At 51.7% G+C, this 21,141-nt stretch overlaps 1 protein-coding gene across 1 annotated transcript in view; it reads left to right on the plus strand.

The window, feature by feature from the left end:
- LOC140425201 (dynein axonemal heavy chain 11-like) overlaps positions 1 to 21,141 on the plus strand; it is a 755,586-nt gene that overhangs the window by 242,337 nt on the left and 492,108 nt on the right. The window contains 1 exon segment of the mRNA XM_072509215.1: positions 14,339 to 14,430. Coding sequence (XP_072365316.1) covers positions 14,339 to 14,430 — 92 coding nt within the window.

A 21,141-nucleotide genomic window follows, 5' to 3' on the forward strand; every position in this document is an offset into this window, starting at 1 on the left:
TCAGCCCTTGGCTCCTCCCATTAATTATATAACCCTTATCCTCCTCAAATACCAAGAGCTGATTACTTAAGTTTAACCACAATGTCTCTAATTATCTACTACCCAAAAATCATAAAAATCCATTAGGCTAGTCCTTTTACACATAAGCATAGTTTGAAATAACGATGATCTCATTTTTAAGATGCCGTAATTACCCTTTCTGTAGGCAAAGTGTCTACCTGTCCTTTAAACTAGGATTTTAAAAAGCCTTCCTGCAGCAGATACATGCATACATTAACCCACGCTTTTAACTGTTTAACTGTTAGTCGATCCATCCCTGTCAGAATTTTATATGTTTCAAATATACATATAATAGAATATACATCTGAAATTACTACATTCATTGCACTTACTTTGATGAAGGGCCAAACCTAATGATGTGTAATTTCTGCTCCTTTGTGGCTTGGCCAATTGGTCATCCTTGTTCAGATCTTTGCATGCAGGATATAGTTGCACACCCTCTGACAAAGGGGCGGCACGGTGCCACAGTGGTTAGCATTGTTGCTTCACAGAGGCAGGGACCCGGGTTCAATTCCAACCTTGGGTGACTGTGTGGAATTTGCACGTTTGCATGTTCTGCTTGTGTCTGCATGGGGTGTCCGGGTGCTCCGGTTTCCTCTCACAGTCCAAAGATGCGCAGGGTAGATGGATTGGCCATGCTATATTGCCTTTAGTGTCCAAAGGTTAGGTCCATCGAGTCTGTACCGACCATCTGAACGAGCAGCCTAAACTAAGCCCACTCCTCCATCCTACCCCATAATCCCACCTAACCATTGGACACTAAGGGGCAATTCAGCATGGCCAATCCACCCAAGGTCAGAATCAAACCCAGGTTCCTGCTGCTGTGAGGCAGTACCGCCTTTCTCTTAAAAAAAAATAATAAAATTTTTAATTTAAATTTTTACAAAATATCAACAACAAAATACAGAAAGAAAAGAACAAACCCCATCCCCCCCCATATATATAAATAATAAATTAACAGCCTTCATCAACACAAAGGCAAATATACACGCCCACTCAAGAAAAACGAACCAACCACCCCCCCCCCCCCGAGCTGCTGCTGCTGACCATCTTCTAACGTTCTGCCAGGAAGTCTAGGAACGGTTGCCACCGCCTGAAGAACCCTTGTACCGATCCCCTTAAGGCAAATTTCACCCTCTCCAATTTAATAAACCCCGCCATATCGCTGATCCAGGATTCCACGCTTGGGGACCTCGCATCCTTCCACTGAAGAAGAATCCTTCGCCGGGCTACCAGGGACGCAAAGGCCAGAATACCGGCCTCTTTCGCCTTCTGCACTCCCGGCTCCTCTGCCACCCCAAATATTGCGAGTCCCCAGCCCGGCTTGTCCCTGGAACCTACCACCCTCGACACCGTCCTCGCTACACCCTTCCAAATGTCCTCCAGCGCTGGGCAATCCCAGAACATGTGGGTGTGATTTGCTGGGCTCCCATAGCACCTAACACACCTGTCCTTGCACCCAAAGAACCGGCTTATCCTTGCACCGGTCATGTGAGCCCTATGCAGCACCTTAAACTGTATGAGGCTGAGCCTCACGCAAGAGGAGGAAGAGTTCACCCTCCCCAGGGCATCCGCCCACATCCCCTCATCAATCTCCTCACCCAACTCCTCCACCCACTTACCCTTTAGCTCCTCCACCGAGGCCTCCTCCTCCTCCTGCATCACCTGATACGTTGCCGAGATCCATCCCTCTCCAACCCACACCCCCGACAGCACCCTGTCCTGGACCCCCGCGTGGCGGCAACAGTGGGAACTCCACCACCTGCCTCCGAACAAACGCCCTTACCTGCATATATCTGAAGGTGTTCCCCGGGGGGAGCCAAATTTCTCCTCCAGCTCACCCAGGCTCGCGAACTTCCCGTCCACAAACAGGTAGGTCCCCCATCCTTCTAATACCTACCCTGTGCCAACTCAGAAACCCTCCGTCCATCCTCCCTGGGACAAACCGGTGGTTCCCCCGAATCGGGACCACACCGAGGCCCCCACCTCCCCCTGTGACGCCTCCATTGCCCCCAGATTTTGAGGATAGCCGCCGCCACCACCGGGCTCGTGGTATACCTCGTTGCATGAAGCGGCAGCGGCGCCGTCACCAGCGCCTCCAGGCTCGTGCCCACACAGGACGCCATCTCCAGCCTCTTCCCTGCTGCCTCATCCATCACCCACTTACACACAATCACCACGTTGGCGGCCCAATAATACCCACAGAGGTTAGGCAGCGCCACCCCCCCCCCCCCCCCCCATCCCTGCACCGCTCCAGGAACACCCGTCTCACCCTCGGGGTCTTCTGCGCCCACACAATCCCCATAACGCTCCTGTTAACCCGTCTGAAGAAGGCCCTAGGGATCAGGATGGGGAGGCATTGGAACAGGAACAAAAACCTCGGGAGCACTGTCATTTTAACTGACTGCACTCTACCCGCGAGGGAGAGTGGCAGCACGTCCCACCTCTTAAACTCCTCCTCCATCTGCTCCACCAGCCTCGTGAAGTTAAGCTTATGCAGGGCCCCCCAGCTCCTAGCCACCTGGACCCCCATGTACCTGAAACTCCTTTCCGCCCTTTTTAGCAGGAGGGTCCCCCGGGTGCACTACGAACAACTCGCTCTTCCCCATATTAAGCTTGTACCCGGAGAAATCCCTCATCACTTCCGGCATTCCCCCCACCGGGTCCGCCGCACATAGCAGCAAATCTGACCTCCTTCTGTTCATGGCCACACTCGCCAGTGGGGCCTCATACAGCAGCCTCACCCACCTGACGAACCCCTCCCCGAACCCGAACCTTTTCAACACCTCCCACAGGTACCCTCACTCCACCCTATCAAAGGCCTTCTCCGCATTCATCGCCGCCACTATCACCGTCTCCCCTTCCATCGCCGGCATCATTATAACATTCAAGAGGCACCGTACATTAGTATTCAACTGCCTCCCTTTCACGAACCCCGTCTGATCCTCGTGTTTGACCTGCGGCACACAGTCCTCTATCCTCATGGCCAAAACCTTTGCCAGCAACTTTGCATCTACATTTAAGAGTGAGATCGGCCTATATGACCCACACTGTAGGGGATCCTTGTCCCGCTTCAGGATCAGGGAAATCAGCGCTCTAGACATCGTCGGGGGCAGAGCCCCCCCTTCCCTTACCTCGTTGAAGGTTCTTACCAACAGTGGGCCCAGCAGGTCTGCATATTTCTTGTAAAATTCAACCGGGAACACATCCGGCCCCGGTGCCTTCCCCGCCTGCTTGTTCCCTATCCCTTTGACCAACTCCTCCAACCCAACCGGCGCCCCAACCCCGCCACCTGCCCCTCCTCCACCCTCGGAAACCTCAGCCGGTCCAGGAGGCGACCCATCTCTCCCTCTTCCAGTGGGGGCTCAGACCGGTACAGTTCCTCGTAGAAGTCCCTGAAGACCCCATTGATACCCACCGCACTTCGCACCGTGTTCCCTCCTCCATCCCTAACTCCCCCCGATCTCCCTAGCTGCCTCTCACTTCCGAAGCTGGTGCGCCAGCATCCGGCTCGCCTTTTCTCCGTATTCATAATCCGCCCCCTGCGCCTCCGCCTTCCTGGTGGTCAACAAATCGAACTCAGCCTGGAGGCTACGCCGCTCCCTAAGCAATCCCTCCTCCGGGGCCTCCGCGTACCTCCTGTCCACCCTCACCATCTCCCCCACCAACCTCTCCCTCTCCTGTCCCCCCTCTCCTTGTGTGCCCTAATGGAGATCAGCTCTCCTCTGATCACCGCCTTCAGCGCCTCCCAGACCACACCTACTTGCACCTCCCCATTGTCATTAGCCTCTCTATACACTTCCGGACCCGCCCGCTCACCTCCTCGTCCGCCAGCAACCCCACCTCTAGGCACCACAGCGGGTGCTGGTCCCTCTCCTCCTCAAATTCGAAGTCCACCCAGTGCGGAGCATGATCAGAAATGGCTATCGCCGAGTATTCCGGATCCTCCACCCTCGGAATCAGCGCCCTGCTCATGACAAAAAAGTCAATCAGTGAGTAGGCCTTGTGAACATGGGAAAAGAATGAAAATTCCCTGGCCCCCGGCCTCTCAAACCTCCATAGATTTACCCCTCCCATCTGGTCCATGAACCCCCTCAGCACCTTGGCCGCCGCCGGCCTCCTGCCCGTCCTAGACCTAGAGGGATCCAATGCCGGGTGCAGCACAGTGTTGAAATCTCCCCCCATTATCAGGCCCCCTGTCTCCAGGTCCGGAATCCGGCCCAGCATACGCCGCATGAACCCCGCATCATCCCAATTCGGGGCATATACATTGACCAACACCACCCGCTCCCCCTGCAGCTTGCCACTTACCATCACATACCTACAGCCATTGTCTGCCACAATGCTCGACGCCTCGAACGACACTCTCTTTCCCACCAAGATCGCCACCCTCCCGATTTTTTGCATCCAAACCCGAATGAAACACCTGCCCTATCCACCCCTTTCTCAACCTTACCTGATCCGCCACCCTCAGGTGCGTCTCCTGTAGCATGGCCACATCCGCCTTCAGGTGCGCGAACACCCGGGCCCGCTTGACCGGCCCATTCAGTCCCCTTACATTCCAGGTTATCAGCCAGATCAGGGGGCTATTCACCCCTCTTCCCCGCCGACTAGCCATAACCCTTCCTAGGCCAGCCACCTGCCCGCGTTCCCCGCACGGCCCGTTCCCCGCAGCGGCAGACCCCTGACCCGACCTCCTCTGCCAACTCCAGCTCCCCCGTGGCCATTCCAGCAGCAACCCGCCCCCCCCACCCCCTCCCCCAGCTAGGTCCCCCCCCCAGCTGCAATGCTCCCCCTCCTGCACTCCCGTAAGTCAGCTGACTCCTGCTGACCCCGGCCACTTCCGCCGCTCCATCGACCCCCCCGCCCCCCACTATGGAACTTCCCCTCTCCCCCCCTGTCCACCAGCGGGATCTCATCCATTCCACTCCCAGCGCGGGGGAAAAAGCCCGTGCTTCCCAGCTCTGGCCCCGCCCCTTCAGCCGTAAACGTGGGAAAAAGCCCACGCTTTCCACTCGCCCGGCCCCGCCTCCCCTGGCGCAGCTCCCTTTCCAGGCCCGGTCCCACTACCCCCAACTCAGGCCTCTTCTCCCCCCACCCCAGCGGGGCCCCATCTCCCCTACCGACCATCAACCCCCCAAGCAGTTTACCTACCCCCCCCCCACGAGCCCGCCCGGCGGACCTAATCAAAACAATGCCCAATCAACCCCAAAAAAACAAAGAACTCCCCCTCGAAACACAACCCAACAATCCCCAACCCTTAGTCTGAATCTCGTTTTTCGGCCTGAACAAAGGCCCACTCCTCCTCCGGGGATTCAAAATAATGGTGTTCATCCTTATAGGTGACCCACAGACGCGCTGGCTGCAGCATACCGAATTTCACCCCCTTCCTGTGCAGCATTGCCTTCGCCCGGTTGTAATCGGCCCACTTCTTCACCACCTCCGCGCTCCAATCCTGGTAGATCCGGACCTCCGCGTTCTCCCACCTGCTGCTCCGCTCCTTCTTAGCCCACCTTAACACACACTCTCAATCAGCAAACCGGTGGAACCGCATCAGCACCGCCCGCGGCGGCTCGCTGGGCTTGGGCCTCCTCGCCATCACTCGGTGGGTCCACATCAGCGAATTCAGCATGGTGACCACGTAGGCCCCCACGTCCGATCCCTCCAGCCCCTCTGGGAGACCCAGGATCCGCAGGTTTTTCCGCCTCGACTGGTTCTCCATCTCCTCGAACCTCGCCTGCCATTTCTTTTGGAGCGCCTCGTGCGCCTCCACCTTCACCGCCAGGCCCAGGATCTCGCCCTCGTTCTCCGAGACCTTCTGCCGGACCTCCCGGATCGCTGCCCCTTGGGCCGTCTGGGTCTCCAGCAGCTTATCGATTGAAGCCTTCATTGGCTCCAGCAGCTCTGCTCTCAGTTCCTTCAAACAGCGCTGGAGGAGCTCCTGCTGCTCTTGCGCCCACTGCCTCCACGCTGCCTGGTCTCCGCCCGCCGCCAGCTTGGTCCTCCTCCCTCGCATCTATCTTTGCTTCAGTGCCACTTTTTTTTCTAATCGCCCCACTCCTGGTCCAATCCATACACTATTGGGGGAATGTTGCTGTCCCCTTCCCACACTGGGAAACGTCGAACAAGCGCCGTTAAGGGCCCTAAAAAGAGCCCAAAAGTCCGTTTGTAGCGGGAGCTGCCAAACGTGTGACTTAGCTCTGCATAGCCGCAACCGGAAGTCACCCGTGCTGCCTTTCTCAACACAATATTCCCACATTCCCCCCATTCCCCATGACACCTTTTTAGTCTGGAAAATCTTATCTTTTTCCTTCCTAAATATATTCAGTGACTTGGCCTCCCCAGTCTTTTGTGATAGAGAATTCCACAGGTTCATCATCCTCTGAGTGAATAACTTTCTCCTCATCTCAGTCCTAAATGGCCACCCTGTATCCTGAGACTGTGTCCCCTTGTTCTAGACTCCCCAGCTAGAGGAAATAACATCCCTGCATCCAGTCTATCCATCCCTGTCAGAATTTTATATGTTTCAAATATATACTCCCCTATTCTTTCAAATTCCAGTGGATACAGGCTCTGTCAACCCAATCTCTCCTCATACGACATTCCTGCCAGGAATCCATCGAGTGAATCTGCCCTCTATTGCAGGTATATCCTTTCTTAGAGAAGGAGACCAAAACTGCGCACCATACTCCAGGTATGACCTCACCACGGCCCTGTACAGCTGCAGTAAGACACCCTTGTTCTTGTACTGAAGTCCTCTTGCAATGGAGGCCAACATACCATTTGTCTTCCTAACTGGTTGCTGTACCTGCATGCATGCTTTTAGTGACTGGTGTACTAAGACATCCATAAGACCATAAGACATAGGAGCGGAAGTAATGCCATTCGGCCCATCGAGTCCACTCCACCATTCGATCATGGCTGATTTCAACTCCATTTACCCGCTCTCTCTCCATAGCCCTTAATTCCTCGAGATTTCAAGAATTTATCAACTTCTGTCTTAAAGACACTCAACGTCCCGGCCTCCACCGCCCTCTGTGGCAATGAATTCCACAGACCCACCACTCTCTGGCTGAAGAAATTTCTCCTCATCTCTGTTCTAAAGTGACTCCCTTTTATTCTAAGGCTGTGCCCCCGGGTCCGAGTCTCCCCTGCTAATGGAAACAACTTCCCTACGTCCACCCTATCTAAGCCATTCATTATCTTGTAAGTTTCTATTAGATCTCCCCTCAACTTCCTAAACTCCAATGAATATAATCCCAGGATCCTCAGACGTTCATCGTATGTTAGGCCTACCATTCCTAGGATCATCCGTGTGAATCTCCGCTGGACCCGCTCCAGTGCCAGTTTGTCCTTCCTGAGGTGTGGGGCCCAAAATTGCTCACAGTATTCTAAATGTGGCCTAATTAGTGCTTTATAAAGCTTCAGAAGTACATCCCTGCTTTTATATTCCAAGCCTCTTGAGATAAATGACAACATTGCATTTGCTTTCTTAATTACGGACTCCAAACCTGCAAGTTTACCTTCAGAGAATCCTGGACTAGGACTCCCAAGTCCCTTTGCACTTCAGCATTGAATTTTGTCACCGTTTAGAAAATAATCCATGCCTCTTTTATTTTTTTCAAAGTTCAAGATCTCACACTTGCCCACGTTGAATTTCATCAGCCATTTCTTGGACCACTCTCCTAAACTGTCTAAATCTTCCTGCAGCCTCCCCACCTCCTCAATACTACCTGCCCCTCCACCTATCTTTGTATCATCGGCAAACATAGCCAGAATGCCCCCAGTCCCGTCATCTAGATTGTTAATCTATAAAGAGAACAGCTGTGGCCCCAACACTGAACCCTGCGGGACACCACTCGTCACCGGTTGGCATTCCGAAAAAACCTTTTATCCCAACTCTCTGCCTTCTGCCTGACAGCCAATCGTCAATCCATGTTAGTACCTTGCCTCGAATACCATGGGCCCTTATTTTACTCAGCAGTCTCCCGTGAGGCACCTTATCAAAGGCCTTTTGGAAGTCAAGATAGATAGCATCCATTGGCTCTCCTTGGTCTAACCTATTTGTTACCTCTTCAAAGAACTCTAGCAGGTTTGTCATGCACGACCTCCCCTTACTAAAGCCATGCTGATTTGTCCTAATCCGACCCTACACTTCCAAGAATTTAGAAATCTCATCCTTAACGATGGATTCTAGAATCTTGCCAACAACCGAGGTTAGGCTAATTGGCCTATAATTTTCCATCTTTTTTCTTGTTCCCTTCTTGAACAGGGGGGTTACAACAGCGATTTTCCAATCCTCTGGGACTTTCCCTGACTCCAGTGACTTTTGAAAGATCATATCTAACGCCTCCACTATTTCTTCAGCTATCTCCGTTAGAACTCTAGGATGTAGCCCATCTGGGCCCGGGGATTTATCAATTTTTAGACCTCTTAGTTTCTCTAGCACTTTCTCCTTTGTGATGGCTACCATATTCAACTCTGCCCCCTGACTCTCCTGAATTGTTGGGATATTACTCATGTCTTCTACTGTGAAGACTGATGCAAAGTACTTATTTAGTTCCTCAGCTATTTCCTTGTCTCCCATCACTAGATTACCAGCGTAATTTTGGAGCGGCCCAATGTCTACTTTTGCCTCCCGTTTGTTTTTAATGTATTTAAAGAAACTTTTACTATCATTCCTAATGTTACTGGCTAGCCTACCTTCATATTTGAGCCTCTCTTTCCTTATTTCTCTCTTTGTTATCCTCTGTTTGTTTTTGTAACCTTCCCAATCTTCTGACTTCCCACTACTCTTTGCCACATTATAGGCTTTCTCTTTTGCTTTGATGCATTCCCTGACTTCCTTTGTCAGCCATGGCTGCGTAACCCCCCCTCTGATAACCTTTCTTTTCTTTGGGATGAACCTCTGTACTGTGTCCTCAATTACTCCCAGAAACTCCTGCCATTGCTGTTCTACTGTCTTTCCCACTAGGCTCTGCTCCCAGTCGATTTTCGTCAGTTCCTCCCTCATACCCCTGTAGTTTCCTTTATTTAACTGTAACACCTTTACATCTGATTCTACCTTTTTTTCAAATTGCAGACTGAATTCTACCATATTATGATCACTGCCTCCTAAGTGTTCTCATTCTTGAAGATCTTTTATCAAGTCTGGCTCATTACATAACACTCAGTCCAGAATGGCCTGTTCCCTCGTGGGCTCCATCACAAGCTGTTCCAAAAAACCCTCCTGTAAACATTCAATGAATTCCCTTTCTTTGGGTCCACTGGCAACATTATTTAACCTGTTCACCTGCATATTGAAGTCCCCCATGATCACTTTGACCTTGCCTTTCTGACATGCCCTTTCTATTTCATAGTGCATTTTGTGCCCCTGGTCCTGACCACTGTTAGGAGGCCTGTACATAACTCCCATTATGGTTTTTTTGCCTTTGTGGTTCCTCAACTCTACCCATACAGACTCCACATCATCTGACCCTATGTCGTTTAGTGCTAGTGATTTAATTTCATTCCTAATTAACAAGGCAACACCGCCCCCTCTGCCCACCTCTCTGTCTTTTCGATAGGTTGTTGATCCCTGAATGTTTAAATGCCAGTCCTGAACCCCCTGCAACCATGTCTCTGTGATGCCTACCACATCATACCTGCCAGTCACAATCTGGGCCACAAGCTCATCTACCTTGTTCCGTACACTGCGCGCATTTAAATATAGCACCTTTAATTCTCTATTGACCGTCCCTTTTTGTTTTCTTAGTGTGGTGGACCTTGGTTTACTGAGCCTTTCCATACACTGTGTCATATTTTGTGAGATGGGGACTATCGTAACCTCTCCTGAGTTCTGTCTTTTCGTGCTCTTTTGTATTCCTAAGCAGCTACGCTTCCCACTGATTACTTCACCTCTTGGTTCCCTGACTTTCCCTGTCCCCCCAATCTCTAGTTTAAAGTCCTATTGACCACCCTATTTACTCTTTTCGCCAGAACACTGGTCCCAGCTCGGTTCCGGTGGAGACCATCCCAACGGTATAGGTCCCCCCTGTCCCAAAACTGATGCCAGTGTCCCATGAAAGGAACCCCTCTTTCCCACACCACTCTTTCAGCCACGTGTTAACTTCCCTTATTCTTGCCTCCCTATGCCAATTTGCACGTGGCTCGGGCAGTAATCCGGAGATTATGACCCTTGAGGAACTGTTTTTTAATTTGAATCCTAGCTCTTTATAATCTCTAAACAGGTCCTCTTTACTAGACTTGCCTATGTTGTTGGTACCGACATGGACCACAACAACTGGATCTTCCCCCTCCCTCTCCAGTATCTTTTCAAGCCGATCAGAGATGTCCCGCACCCTAGCACCGGGCAGGCAACATACCATGCGGGACTCTTTATCCTGCTCACAAAGGATACTATCTATCCCCCTGATAATAGAATCCCCTACAACTACAACTTGCCTATTTACTCCCTCCCCTTGAATGGCCTGCTAAACCATGGTGCCTTGGTCAGCTGACTCATCCTTCCTGCAGCCCTGTTCGCCATCCACACAGGGAGCAAGTGCCTCGTACCTGTTGGACAGGGTCAAAGGCTGAGGCTCCTGAGTTCCTGACTGCTGGTTCCCTTTACCTGCCTGACTTGCAGTCACACCCTGCTGTACCTGGCCACTGGCAGGATTTAAACTACTTACTCTGACAGGTGTGATTGCCTCCTGAAACACAGTGTCCAGGTAAGTCTCCCCCTCCCGGATGTGCCTCAGTGTTTGAAGCTCAGACTCCAGATGTGGTCGCTGCAGCTCGCAATGGGATCTGCCAGCTCCCACATCAAGCAGCTCAAGCACATTACCTGACCAGCCATCTCTAATTAATTAATTAGTTTAATTTAAGTTTACCAGTTTAGCTGTGTGTTTTTTAAAATTTGGGGCAGATTTGCTATCAACCAATCAGATTGCAGCTTCCCTCTGACGTCACTTTTGAAGAAAAAAAAAGTGGAAAACAGGAAGTTACCGTTAGGTTTTTATACTCACACAAAGACTGCTCCACCTTCTCCGAACGGCTCCCGTTTCGGTTACCTTCCTGGTTACCTCACTGCACCAAATTACCAAGTTTCAAAGTCCCCACTCTGGATATGTCTCACTCACTCAGGCTGTGTCTCTTTGACCTGCGCAACGCTTACTGAATGCACTTTCTGTCTGTCTTTTATACAGACTTCAGGATGACTCACACTAAAACTTCAAAGAGAAGAATACAATGTGTACCTTTGTGCCCCTAAACAGGCCTCAGGTGACTGCCAGATAACTGCCTCTCAGCAATTAGGGTGGGGGCAGCTTCAGCCAATCAGACACTAAACTACACTGCACTTTTAACTGAAAAACAGCAGAATTAGATTAACCACTTACCTTTCCTGGTTACCTCACTGCACCAAATTACCAAGTTTCAAATTCCCCACTCTGGATGTGTCTCACTCACTCAGGCTGTGTCTCTTTGACCTGCGCAACATCCCTTTTTATCAACGTTTTCCAATCTATCACAATTTAAATCATATTTTGCCATTCTGTTTCTCCGTCCGATGTGTCTAACTTTACCTTTATCCACTTTATATTGCATCTGCCTTGTGTAAATCACCCAAATCCTCTTAACATCCTCCTCTCCATCACATTCCCACCAATTTTTATGTCATCAGAAAACTTGGAAATATTACATTTGGTTCCCTCATCCAAATCATTGACAAATATTGTGAATAGCTGAGTCCCAAGCAGTGATCCCTGTGAGACCCCACTAGTCACTGCCTGCCACTTTGGGAAAAAACCCATTAATTCCTATTCTCTGTTTCCTGTCTGCTAACCAATTCTTAATCCATTCCAATATATTACTCCAGTCCCATACAATTTCATTTTGCACACTAACCTATTACGTCAGACTTTGATCAAAAGTTTTCTGAACACCCAAATACAACATGCCCTCCAATCTAGCTAGACTGTTCCAGAATCTACAGAATTTTTGGAAGGTGACGACCAACAGAACTATTATTTGCATGACCACCTCCTTTAGAAATCTGGGATCTCGATTATCAGGCCCACGGGATTGATTGGCTTTCAGTTCCATTTGTTTCTCCAGCACTATTTATTAGTAATAATAATTTGCTTCAATTCCTCCTCTCACAACCCTTGATTCCTTAATGTTTCTGGGAAGTTATTGTGTCTTCCTCCATAAATACAGAACTGAAGTTGTTGTTTCAAAGACTGAAAATATTAGACAATGTTGGTCCAGTATTTTCTGTTTGTTTTAGATTCCAGCATCTGCAGCAATTTGCTTTTATTAAAGTAGTTGTTTAATTGCTCTGCCATTTCCTTGTTCTCTATTATAAATTCTCCTATTTTGGGCTGTAAAGATCCTACATTTGTCTTCACTAATCTTTTCTTTTTATGTACTTATAGAAGCTTTTAGTGACTGGTGTACTATGGTCTGCTTTTATGTTAGTTGCAACTTTTCTTAATTTCCCCCCTCTTAATTTCTTGGTCCTCCTTTGCTGAATTCTGAACTGCTCCCAATCCTCAGGCTTCCGACTTAATACCCGTGGCCAGTAGTGTCTCCTCCGACGCTCCGCCATCTGTGGCCCTACTCCCAGAAGTTCAATGGGCCCTGCCTCCCTGTCCTCTGCAGGGTACTGTTCCTGACGCATGCAGTGGCACGTCAATGTCGCTGCTGCTGGCTGATCGCAATCAAAAGGTCTGCCAGCTCGACTGGCTCCGTGAGTCTCCAGAATCATAAACTGAAAGGAAGATAGCATCAAAGTGAGCAATGAGAAGTCCTCACAACATCCTAACCCACAGCCCTCTCAGGATCTGGGACATCCACCCAAGCTCCCCCTTTCCATTAAGTTGTGCTCCCTCCACTATCACACAATAGCCACTTCCCTACAGTTATCCCTCTCAACTCACTTCAATAAAGTTTGTTGACCCTTGAGAGCCTCAGCAGGCCATGTACTCCCCATGGGTGAGGAGTTAGGGCAGTTGAGTGCATTCACTGGACCTGCGTTCTGACCATGGGGGAAACAAGAAGCTGCCCCCTGTCATATCCTGAATGGGGTGACTGATGAGCGACTTTACCATAACTTGCATTATGTCAATGTGACTATGAGTCTTGGAGCTCAATGCTGCACACCAATCAGTGGCACACTCAAGCATTGCAATACTGAATAAATGAGCAGAATTTACTGGTCATGGAAGGGTAAGGGAGCTGATTCGGCAACTGGCTTCCTCTAGTCAGTAGAGGGGTATCAGTCGGGATGGGGTGGAGTATCCGTTGTCTTAATGTGGATGACCTACTTCCGCCTTGTGCCTCTGCTTGGTTGGGCGACTTAATGTCACTCCTACGGTTGGAGGAAGTTAAATTCACCATCAGGATCGATGGAGAGTTTCTGTCCAAGATAGCAACCATTTCTTTCTTTTTTAAGGATTTAGTCACCGTCAGTTGTGTGGGGGTTGAGGTTAGTTTTATTATTTAAGTTAATTATGTATTATGTGGGTTTTTTTCTTCTTACTTTTATATTGGCTTGTGTTTTTTTAAATTCTCTTTTGTTCTGGTTTGTGTTGATTATTATGAAAAAAATCGAATAAGCATTTTTTTTGAAAAAAGGACACTGGAAGTGCTGCCTGCAAACCAATCACCAGACCCCTTTTAACCTAGAGACTCTCACCCATGAAGGGTTGTGAGACATGCGAGCGATCCCACCATCCAAGATTCTAAGATTGAACCCCTCTCCCCTGCTCAGGGGTCAACTTAATCAAATCACTCACGTCCTCTCCGCTGCTCCCTCTGCGACTGGCACCCTGGAGGGTGATGCTGACGTGAGCACTCCCCTCCCATATTCCCTTCGGAGGTGAGGTTGGCAGGTTCTTGTTTTTACAGAGCTGTTGTAAATCGCGCCGGCATGATGACATGCCGACAGCGGGGGGGCTCAATAATGATATTATAATGTATTAAAATGAGGTACCGCCATTTTCTCTTTATGCATCGGCAATGGACCTGGAAAATCGGGAAAAGTGATCTCGCTGGCGAGAGTTGTGTTTTCCGATTTGCGCCAAATTTTCTGCCCGTGTAGCCATTCTTGTTGATGGCGAATACAGGCACAAATCCCTTCCCTCTCTCTTTTTATGTTCACAAGGCAGGGGTATGTCTGAAATTAGTTTTGAAGGGGTTCATGTCATTACTGATGTCATTCATCCTGCTACAATAGTTATTACTTCAAATCTAGACAATTATTCTTGCTCTCTTTTATTTAAAAAAAAAAAAGGAATTAATGTCTGAAACAGCCCAAACAAAGAATGTTATTGAAGCAACAAATAAACCAAAATTATATGAAAAACTCGAAGCTCTCCAGCAAAGGTAAGATTTTAAAACTACTGCGTTTAACACATTCGGATGTGTATGCTTACATGCAGCTTTGTCTATATTTTCTTGACGATCTGGTCTCCTTAAACTTATAATATGGATTATTGGAGATAATTGTTTCACCAATGAGAAATAACAGCTCTCTTCTTCAATAAAACATAATTGTTCCCCCTGATAGTATTGTGGACTGAGCTCTAAGGATACTTCTGCACCACTGAAACTCTACCACTGCAAAACCAGAAATGCATTGATTACGGTGGACTGTCTGCCGGCTTGAGTCATACCTGGCACAAAAGAAGATGGTTGTGATAGTTGGAGGCCAATCATCTCAGCTGCAGGGCATCACTGCAGGAGTTCCGCAGGAGTAGTATCCTAGGCCCAACATCTTTAGCTGTTTCATCAATGACCTACCTCCCATCATAAAGTTAGAAATGGGGATTGTGCAGTCACCAGCGAACATGTTCAGCATCTCAGACACCGAAGCAGTCCACATCAAAATGCAACGTGACCTGGACGTTATCCAAGCTTGGGCAGACAAGTGGTGAGGAACACTTGTGCCACACCAGTACCAGGCAATGACCATCTCCACAGGAGAGAATCAAATTCTCGCCCTGATGCGCAATCAATTACTCTCAAGACGAAGTGATTCATAACTGAAGGCTTTAATCTGCTAGAACTCTTCCCCAGCAGCTTCGATACAGAAAGTGAAGGCTGCTGGGACGGCACCATTTCTTATACTTCGCCTTTCAGGGCGGAGCTATGTCCAACAGCCAATGGTAGACTCCTGGGTCTAACCAATGGTCATCCACCTCTTAGGTACCGCAATACCTGCTACTACCACATTCACCCCCTGTTTAAAAAAAAAGAGCCTGGCGGGGGTGGTGGCCAGCGTTAATAGTCGCCTTTCGCATGGTATGACCAGGTATGGAGGTACCGTGATGTCGAGGGAGTTTACAAAGTGTTCATAGTGCAGCAATCAGTCGATCGTGCGGCCTGGTCGTCCTCCTGGAGCGTCTGGGCCTCGGTGGTGATTCTGATGAGGGTCCCGGCGGTTGCGACTCCGGGAACGTGATGTCATCCTCCCTGGCAGCTTTGTCACCCCTAGGCGGCGCTGTTGGGGCAAAAGGTGGACAGGGGGGGAAAGCGCCTGTAGGGGGCGTCAGTGTGTGGTCAGGCCTAGGCAGGAGCGGCAGGAGTACTGACCCTCCAGTCAGGTGCTGCGGGGAGGGTGGGGGTGGGGGTAATGTTTCGGGTGTGCGTGGGGCTCCAGCGGCCGCCAGGTCCTGAAGGAGACTGTGTCCTGCCGGCCGCCAGGGAACGCTACGTAGGCGTACTGGGGGTTGGCGTGCAGCAGGTGGGCCCTCTCGACCAACGGGTCTGACTTGTGCGCCCTCACATGTTTCCGAAGTAGGATGGGTCCGGGTGTCGCTAGCCAGGTTGGGAGCGAGGTCCCGGAGGAGGACTTCCTGGGGAAAACAAGGAGACGTTCGTGAGGTGTCTGGTTTGTGGTTGTACAGAGCAGCGACCGGATGGAGTGAAGGGCCACCGGGAGGACTTCCTGCCAGCAGGAGACTGGGAGATTCCTGGACCGTAGGGCCAGCAGGACGGTCTTCCAGACCGTTCCGTTCTCCCTCTCTACCTGCCCGTTTTCCCGGGGGTTGTAACTTGTCGTCCTGCTCGAGGCGATGCCCTTGCTGAGCAGGAATTGACGCATTTCGTCGCTCATAAAGGAGGACCCCCTATCACTGTGAATGTATGTGGGGAAACCGAACTGTGTAAAGATACCCTGGAGGGTCTTGATGACGGTGGTTGTGGTCATGTCTGGGCAGGGGATGGCGAATGGGAACCGGGAGTACTCGTCAATCACGTTAAGGATGTACGTGTTGTGGTCGGTGGATGGGAGGGGGCCTTTGAAATCTATACTGAGGCGTTCAAAGGGACGGGAAGCCTTTATCAGGTGCGCCCTGTCTGGCCGGTAGAAGTGTGGTTTGCACTCCGCGCAGATTTGGCAGTCCCTGGTGACTGCCCTGACGTCCTCGATGGAGTAGGGCAGGTTGCGGGTCTTGATAAAATGAAAAAAACGAGTGACCCCTCGGTGGCAGAGGTCCTCGTGGAGGGATCGGAGGCGGTCCACTTGTGCGGTGGCACAAGTGCCGCGGGACAGGGCATCGGGAGGCTCGTTCAGCTTCCCCGGACGGTACAAGATTTCGTAATTGTAGGTGGAGAGTTCTATCCTCCACTGCAAGATCTTGTCGTTCTTAATCTTGCCCCGCTGTGCATTATCGAACATGAAGGCAACCGACCGTTGGTCCGTGAGGAGAGTGAATCTCCTGCCGGCCAGGTAATGCCTCCAGTGTCGCACAGCTTCTATTATGGCCTGGGCCTCCTTTTCGACCGAGGAGTGGCGAATTTCGGAAGCATGGAGAGTACGGGAGAAGAAAGCCACAGGCCTGCCCGCTTGGTTGAGGGTGGCCGCCAGAGCTATGTCGGACGCATCACTCTCGACCTGGAAGGGGAGGGACTCGTCGATGGCACGCATCGTGGCTTTTGCAATGTCTGCTTTGATGCGGCTGAAGGCCTGGTGGGTCTCCGTCGACAGTCGGAAGGTTGTGGACTGGATCAGGGGTCGGGCTTTGTCTGCGTAATTGGGGACCCACTGTGCATAATGGCTGAAGAACCCGAGGCAGCGCTTTAGGGCCTTGGGGCAGTGAGGGAGGGGTACCTCCATGAGGGGGCGCATGCGCTCAGGGTCGGGGCCTATGACTCCACTTCGCACTACGTAGCCTAGAATGGCTAGACCGTCGGTGCTAAACACGCATTTATCCTTATTGTATGTCAAATTAAGGATTTTCGTGATCTGGAGAAATTTGCGGAGGTTGGTGTCGTGGTCCTGCTGGTCATGGCCGCAGATGGTGACGTTATCCAGATACAGGAACGTTGCGCGTAAGCCGTACCGGTCGACCATTCGGTCCATCTCTCGCTGGAAGACCGAGACCCCGTTCGTGACACCGAAGGGAACTCTTAAAAAGTGATAGAGTCGCCCATCTGCTTCAAAGGCAGTGTACTTGCGGTCACCATTACGGAGGGGTAGCTGGTGGTAGGCAGACTTGAGATCCACCGAGGAGAAAACCTTGTATTGCGCAATCCTGTTCACCAGGTCGGCTATACGGGGGAGAGGGTACGCATCCAGCTGCGTAAACCTGTTGATGGTCTGACTGTAGTCACTGACCATCCTATGTTTCTCCCCGGTCTTTACCACCACTACCTGAGCTCTCCAGGGACTGTTGCTCGCTTCGATGACCCCTTCCCTCAGCAGCCTTTGGACCTCTGACCTGATAAATGTCCGGTCCTGGGCACTGTATCTTCTGCTCCTGGTGGCGACGGGTTTGCAATCCGGAGTGAGGTTCGCAAACAGGGAAGGCGGGTCGACCTTAAGTGTCGCGAGGCCGCAGACAGTAAAGGGGGGTATTGGGCCGCCGAATTTAACGGTCAGGCTTTGCAGATGGCACTGGAAATCCAGCCCAAAGAGGGTGGCTGCGCAGAGGTGCGGCAGGACATACAGGTGGAAATTGCGGAATTCCCTGCCTTGGACAGTGATGTTCGCTAGGCAGAACCCATTTATCTCCACCGCGTGTGACCCGGAAGCCAGGGAGATCCTTTGGTTTACGGGATGGGTGACAAGAGAACAGCGCCTTACCGTGTCGGGGTGAACAAAGCTTTCCGTGCTCCCAGAATCAATCAAGCAAGACGTCTCGTGGCCATTGATGGAGATCGTCGTTGTAGCTGTTGCAAGCGTCCAGGGCCGGCTCTGGTCCAGAGTCACCGAGGCCAGCTGAAGTAATTGAGGGTTCTGGTCGGGCAGCGTGTAGTCGGCTGTGCTGGGGGCCTGGGGCCCCATCCAAGATGGCGTCACCCATGGGTTGCACATTGTGTCCGGGGATGAAGAAGATGGTGGCCGCGAGGGACAAAATGGCGGCGCCCACCCGTCCAGCGTGGTGTCCGGGGGGCAAAATGGCCACGCCTGCAGGTCGCATGTGGCCTTAGGATAGGGGGGTGGCGGTGAGCGCTGGGTGGTCGGGGCCTGAAAGGGGAGTTGCCGACAGTCGCTGGAGACCTCAGCCACGGCGCGGGCCTGGCAGACCCCCACATAATGGCCCTTCTTGCCGCACCCATTGCAGGTGGCGGTGCGGGCCGGGCAACGCGGGCGGGGATGCTTCGCCAGCCCACAGAAGAAACAGCGGGGTCCGACAGCGTAAGCGGGCCCTCTCGCCGCGCAGGCTTGTGGTGTCAGGCGGAAGGTCTGAGGGGCTGCCGCTGTGGGGTGCCACGCAGCCCAGGGGTTCGACGCCCGTTCGGGTGCAAAGGACAGCGCGTTTTTATCGGCACCATCCATGGGCCCTGCCAGGGCCCGTGCCTCTCTAACTCCCAGTGTGTCCCGTTCTAGGAGCCTTCGGCGGATATCGGGGGAGCTCATACCTGCCACGAAAGCATTCCTGACCAAAAGTTCCGTGTGCTCGCTCCCCGAAACTGGCGGGCAGCCACAGTTTTGGCCCAGCACCAGCAGCGCCCGGTAGAAGTCTTCCAACGTTTCCTCGGGGCTTTGCCGCCTAGTCGCCAGCAGGTGACGAGCGTAGACCTGGTTCACAGGGTGGATATAATGTCCTTCTAGCAGCTCGATCGCGGCAGCATAATTCACCACCTCCTCGATAAGAGGGTAGATCCCAGGTCTGACCTGTGAGCGTAGGAGATGCATCTTTTGTCCTTCCGTGGGTGTGTCGGCGGCCGTGTCGAGGTAGCCCTTAAAGCACGCCAGCCAATGTTTAAAAATAGCAGCAGAGTTGTCCACGTGGGGGCTGAGCTGAAGGCACTCCAGTTTGAGACGGAGATCCATCCTTCCAACTGAAGTTGTAGCAGATTAAATTGATGCGCAATCAATTACTCTCAAGACGAAGTGATTCATAACTGAAGGCTTTAAGCTGCTAGAACTCTTCCCCAGCAGCTTCGATACAGAAAGTGAAGGCTGCTGGGACGGCACCGGTTCTTATACTCCGCCTCTCAGGGCTGAGCTATGTACAACAGCCAATGGTAGACTCCTGGGTCTAACCAATGGTCATCCACCTCTTAGGTTCCGCAATACCTGGTACTACCACACGCCCCTTGACATTCAATGGCATTATCATCACTGTCCATTGACCAGAAACTGAACTGGATTAGTCATATAAATGCTGCAGCTCAAGACCAGGCCAGAGACTAGAAATCCTGCAGCAAGTAACTCACCTCCTAACTCCCCAAAGCCTATCCACAATCTACAAGGCACAAGTCAGCAGTGTGATGGAATACTCTCTCCTTGCCTGGATGAGTGTAGCTCCAACAACACTGAAGAAGCTCAACATCATGAAAGATAGTAGCCCGCTTGATTGATACCCCATCGACAATCATTCACTCCTTCCACCAGATTGATACCCCATCGACAATCATTCACTCCTTCCACCACCGATGCACAGTAGCAGCAGTGTGTACCATCTGCAAGATTAACGACAGAAGCTCACCAAGATTCCTTAGCCAGCACCTTCCAAACCCACGACCATCTAGAAGAGTAAGGGCAGCAGATACATAGGAGTTCGTGTCCAAGCCACTCACCATCCTGACTTGGAAATATATCGCCATTCCTTCAATGTCACTGGTCAAAATCCTGAAACTTCCTCCCGAGCAACTGTCTTGAGTACCTACATTACATGGATTGCAGTGGTTCATGAAAGCAGCTCACTACTACCTTCTCAAGGACAATTGGGGATAGGCAATAAGTGCATGTCCCATTCAACACCCAAAGGAGAAGGAACTGCATTAAAGAACAGAGCAACAGAGTTAAGTTGAATGTTAACAGCTTAGAATAAGGTCATATTAGACGAACGTAGCTGATGTAGGGAGGGCATATAAACAAGCTGTTAATAGCACCACATTTTGGACGTTAAAGTTTCCAGAACCATTTTAGTAGCTTTGGGACAGAGAACAGGGGTGGGATTCTCCCCTACCCGGCGGGACAGAGTGGCGTGAACCACTGCGGCGTCGGGTCGTCCCAAAGGTGCGGAATCCTCCACACCTTCAGGGGCTAGGCCCGCCCCGGTGTGGTTTGCGCCCCGCCGGCCGGCGGGAAAGGGGCTTTGTCGCCACGTAAACCGGTGCCGAAGGGCCTCCGCCGGCCGGCGCGAGTTGGTGCATGCGCGGGACCGCCAGCGTGTGCTGGCAAGATCCCTGCGCATGCGCAGAGGACTTCGCTTCCGCACCGGGAATGGCGGACCAGTACAGCCTTCGGTGCGGAAGGATAGAGTGCCCCCACGGCACAGGCCCACCCGCGGATTGGTGGGCCTCGATTGCAGGCCAGGCTACCGCGGGGGCACCTCCCGGGGCCAGATCCCCCTGGGCCCCCCCAAGAACCCCGGAGGCTGCCCACACCGCCAGGTCCCGCCGGTAAGGGACCTACTCCAATTTACTCCGGCGGGACCATCGCGGGCCGGAGAATTCGGGCAGCCCCGGGGCCCATTGAGTCGCGCCGGACCCCGCCATTCTCTGAGGTGGGCAGCGCGACTCATACCGGGCCGCATTTTGGGGGCCCGGAGTATTTGGAGGACGGCGAGGGCGGGATTCACGCCGACCCCCGGCGATTCTCCGACTCGGCGGGGGGGGGTCGGAGAATCCCTCCCCACA

The sequence above is a fragment of the Scyliorhinus torazame genome, chromosome 6, assembly GCF_047496885.1.
Source record: "Scyliorhinus torazame isolate Kashiwa2021f chromosome 6, sScyTor2.1, whole genome shotgun sequence".
In the NCBI taxonomy this organism is placed as follows: Eukaryota; Metazoa; Chordata; class Chondrichthyes; order Carcharhiniformes; family Scyliorhinidae; genus Scyliorhinus; species Scyliorhinus torazame.